This window comes from Silene latifolia, chromosome Y (genome assembly GCF_048544455.1).
Source record: "Silene latifolia isolate original U9 population chromosome Y, ASM4854445v1, whole genome shotgun sequence".
In the NCBI taxonomy this organism is placed as follows: Eukaryota; Viridiplantae; Streptophyta; class Magnoliopsida; order Caryophyllales; family Caryophyllaceae; genus Silene; species Silene latifolia.
The window spans coordinates 121,437,033-121,442,078 of NC_133538.1; the positions used below are offsets into that span (position 1 = coordinate 121,437,033).

The window sequence follows — 5,046 nt, forward strand, 5'->3', positions numbered from 1 at the left end:
AAAAGAGCATCAACCTATTCGCCAGCACCTTAAACACAAGTTTGTACACCACATTATAGAGACTAATCGGTCGAAAATCACGAATTTTGTCCGGAGCTTTCTTCTTCGGGATTAAGACTATATTAGTCTTATTAAACTCAGTTGGCGACGCTTCCCCTCGTAAAATTCTCAACACCGCTGCCACCACCTCGGGTCCAATAATGTTCCAATATGACTGATAAAAGAGTTCATTCATACCATCCGGCCCCGGTGCTTTCAACGGATTCATTTGATTAAGCGCGTCAATAACCTCCTCCTCACGGTACTCTGCTCTCAACATCATGTTCATACTCTCACTTACCCTCCCCTCAAGACCAACCACCACATCCTCAAAACTAGTTGGGTTCGCTGTAGCAAACAACTTCCGAATAACTCACCGCCACAGCAGACACGGCATTATCCCCAAATCGCTCCACTCCATTATCATCAATAAGCTTCCATATATGATTCTTCCTCTTCCTCTCCCCAGCTCTAGCATGAAAAAATTTCGTGTTACGATCCCTGTCATGGAGCCACAGAGCACGTGATATTTGGCGCCAATATTGTTCTTCTTGACGGTACAGTTCTGCAATTCCCGCCACAAGTTTCCTACGACGCTTCGCTTCCTTCTGAGTTCTCGCCCCACCATTCAATCGCACCAATTGTTTACGCTTCCTATCCAAAGCCCAGTTAATCTTACCGATACTAATCTTCTTCTACGCCTGGATTTCTTTCGCACAAGCAGTAATCGACCTCCCTAAATCCCCATTCCCCTTCTCCACACCTCTCACAACCGCTTCTTTACACCCCTCCGTACCCACCCAAATCTGCTCAAATATTAACCTGCGTCTTCGAGTCCCACCCACATCCTGTTTATCGAACAACAGCTTTATAGGAGCATGATCAGACCACTCACGGTCCAAGTGAAGCAGCATTGCAAACGGGAGCACCTCTAGCCAAGCACTCGTACACATAGCTCGATCCAACATACACTGTCTATTTGCGTCCCCAATTTGGCCGTTGTCATAGGTATACTGGTACCCTTCCCACATAATATCCCTTAGCCCACAATCATCCACCGCAGCTTGAAAATTATTCATTTGCCACTGAGCTTGAGTCTCTCCTTTCATTTTTGTCGAAAATAAGACTTCATTAAAATCCCCGATGCAGACCCATGGCAATGCCGATTGCCTACTAAGAACACGGAGAAGCTCCCATGATAAGTGTCTGTCACTCACAGCTGGTCACCCATAGAAACCCGTAACACGCCATTCCTTATTTTCCTCGCAAATGGTAAAGTCCATATGATGCACAGATGAAACGAATGTACAATTTATCTCCTTCCGCCACAAAAATGCAAGACCCCCCGATCTCCCCATATAATCCACCTCTATTCCATTATAGCCATCCAAACTCCCTCTAACCCTCCTCATATCACGACCACACAACTTCGTCTCGTATAAGAAAAGCATGGCCGGGGCCTCCCTCCGCACCAAAGTACGGAGGGCTCTCCCAGCATCGGGGTTGCCCAAACCCCGACAGTTAATGCTTAAAAGACTCATTGCGCCCGGCGGGGTTCAGTCCCCTCAACCTTCGCCTCAGGTATTAAGACGCCCCCGTCTATCGTCATATTAACACGCTTCACCATCTCACCACTTCCCTCTTCACTCCGCCCTCTTTTCCCCACTTCAGTACGGCCACTTCTACTCCCTTCCCCCTTTTGTTCTCTAGCCAATCTCTTCCAACTCTTCCCTTGACAGCTAGCAGCCCCCTCCTTCCTGCCTTCCCCTCTGTTAGCATCACCCAAAGACCCCTCCACAGCACGGTGTTCCCCTCCATCAACCTCCATACTCACCTGCCCCGTCTCCCTCATTACCCCCCTCTCTTCAAACACCAGCTTACTCCCCATAGGAACCACCATAACATCGTTACTCTCCAGCTACTCCTCACTCCCTTCCACACCTCGCTGCATACCCTCCTCCATCCACATCCTCTCAGACCCTCCTTCGTCCACCCCAACCCCTTCCCCACACTGCACAACACTCCTCCCTTTACCCCCCTTTTTTTGTTTTCAAATCGAGAGCTATAGCTTGCAGTTTTTCGATCATAGTGATAATATCATTCTCCGTATCCTTCTTCTTGGCCGCATCAAACTCAGCATTTAAATCCTACCTTGCTTTCCTAGTCCCATCCACTTTAGTTTTTGTAACTTTCCAGGGCGAAGCCCTCAACCACTCCCCAAAAGCTAGGTCTTCTTCCTCATAAGGACCATCATCACAATCTTTTACACCATGACCGATAACCCCATATCCGTAGCAAAAAATGGGCAGCCGTTCATACTTTACCTCAAATTCTTCAATCTTTCCCACCTTCATTTTAATGGGAATAGACTTCTTCATTGGTTGGCGAACATCATGAAGAATACGAATTCGTACAGCTCTATCAAGTTCATTATTTGGCCCCATATCAGCATCGATAAAAGTCCTTAGACTCGCTCCTATTCTCCTCAGGTTCAATTGACTCGATCGTCCCATAATAGGGAGATCATAAACTCTCGACCAAATGGGTAAGCGAAATAAAGGAACATTAGTGAGCTTACCATTTTCATTCGGTTCATTAAAGCACCACGCAAACTTATCGAAATGCCATGGTTGTCCTTCGAAAACCCTAGCGTTGTCTCGCTCGGAGCCAAATTTGAAGACAAACGTCTTCTCCTTTGAATCCACAACATTCCCCAACATCGGCTGCGACGGATTTCACAATTTTATCATAGTGTCAATCGCCGCTTTCACGTTAATTTATCTTGATGCCCATAGTTTACCCACGAGCATGAAGCAGTTTTTCTTCTTACCCTCATCCCCTTCATCATCCTATTTGAAAGCCAGCCCTTCTTGTGCATCCTCATCACCCAAAATCCCCTTCTCTTTCCGAGTCTGGATGCGCATATCCCCCATCGACTGACCCTGCAAAAACAAAAGTAACAAAAGCAAAAACAGAAGCAATCTCACGATAGAAAAAGTGAGAGTGAGCGTCAAAAAGAAGGAAAAAAATTAGAAAACAATAGACGGAACCCTAGGAATTTTAGACGGAACCCTAGGAATTTTAGAGAAACCCTAGACTAAATCCAAGCAATTAATATTAAGTCACCACTATTTTATTTTATTTTATGGAAGAATATTAAGTCATTATTAACCCGGAGAGTGTTAAACGAGATATTTGCCGATTTTTATAATCTATTTTTTCAATCTGCTTATGCTGAAATTAATACCAAATATGGTCTGCATTAAAATTTTAGTTAGATTTCTAATTGATGTCAAACTATCCATGCAACTCTTATATTGACATATACTTAAATTTTAACCTAAACACTTGACTTTGATGTAAATCTCGAGCATAAAAACTTAAAGAGATTGTCTCTTACCAAAGTATTGAGATACAACTTTTCCGTACCCTTTTATGCAATAACTATTCTAATATGTTAAAAAGAAAAATGAAAGAAAAATTGTAAAGTAAAGGAATGCAAACATAAAAAAATGCAAGAGTGTGGACGTGTGCCCACCTGCATATGCCCAACCGATTTATGGACAATGGCAGCGGTCTTTTGAAAGCCACGATCGGCGGCGTAAAAATGCTTTCGACCGGATCGTTTTAGATCGGTCGGTTTCATCTCGGTAAGGGTCTCGAAACGATTAGAGATGTTTGGAGTCGCCACCAAGCATTTGTGGGATGCTTGAAACCCGTTCGAATCCACTTTATACCTTGGCCAAACGAAGCACAAAGCAGTGTTTGACATAGGTACTAAAGATAAGGAATCGTCCCTCTTTAGCATCCTATCTCTAGAATGACTATTGTACGCCCTGGATAAGGTCGTCCACTATCCAAAGTTTCTGAGTAAGAGGTGAAGGTACGTATTGGGAAGCCCTTTAATCAGACACCCAATCCTGCTGCGTAGCGACCTCTCGATCGATCTTGGTTGGTTGAATGCAAAAGTTGATAAAACGGTTTAAATGCATGAATGCGCATCCAATAATTTAAACCTAACATGTGAGAGCTTTCTAAGTCGGTTGATTTAATCCAAGTATCAAGTAGAAGATGTCGAGTTGGATTTAAGGTTCATTTGCATGCAAGACGGAAATTAAACACCCATTTACCAAATTAGGTTTATGGTGCATAACGTGATCCATTTGTCTTAATAAGACGTTTTACAAATACGATTTTTGAATGAGCAAGTTAGTCATCTGATCCGTCCTATATCCGGGTTAACCGGAGTCGGGATCGTCCTAGACTAATGCTGGAAGGGTAATAAACCCTGCACCAGGCAGCCAGATGAGGTGCGAGCCTGTTGGCGATGTAAGGGGGTCTCCCCTGGTTTGAAAATAGGAAAAGAAACGGCCTGTTTAGGCGCGGGTCAGTCAACGGTTTAAGACGCATTCTGACTATTTGAAAAACGTTTGTAAAACGTATTGAAAACGGGTATTTGAACCCGTCTTGGTTTAAAAGGGTCGTTTAGACCGTATTTGTTGATTTGAGGAACGAGACTCGAATAATCATCATTATTTTGATGATATTCAGTGTCGGGTTCGACTTCACAAGCTTTACATGAATAGTTTTGAAAATAATTATGAACTAATTGATTTAAGTTCATTTGAATATATTTAGTCAATACTCATCATCGTACTCGGGTTAAAATCCGACATGGTATGTAGAACAAAGGATGACTTTGTGTTGGTGACTAATACATTTATTTTGGAAACGTAAAGAAATGATGAAAGGCTTTAAAATACCTTCCAAAATGTAAAGAAATGAAATAAAAGGTTTTAAAATACCTTTTAAATGTAATTAACCAAATATTATCACCGAAACACGGATTAAACTGTCATGGTATTAAGAACCAAGGGTGAAAAATGTTTTATGGTTAAAAACTTTTAAAAATAAATAAAAGGGTTTGAAAATCTTTGAAATGGTAAAAACCGATTACAAATATGAAAATAGATTAAAGAGGAAAGACGAGAACAAACACGGTTGAGT

The 5,046-nt window shown here is 42.5% G+C and overlaps 1 protein-coding gene across 1 annotated transcript; it reads right to left on the minus strand.

Moving 5' to 3' along the window:
- Positions 1 to 374: 374 nt before the first annotated feature.
- On the minus strand, positions 375 to 1,148 carry LOC141628821 (uncharacterized). The gene is made up of 2 exons (XM_074441919.1): positions 862 to 1,148; positions 375 to 693 (listed from the first exon to the last, which is right to left on the minus strand). The coding sequence occupies exons 1-2, from the start codon at positions 1,146 to 1,148 to the stop codon at positions 375 to 377; spliced, it is 606 nt and encodes a 201-aa protein (XP_074298020.1).
- Between the last annotated feature and the right edge of the window lie 3,898 nt (positions 1,149 to 5,046).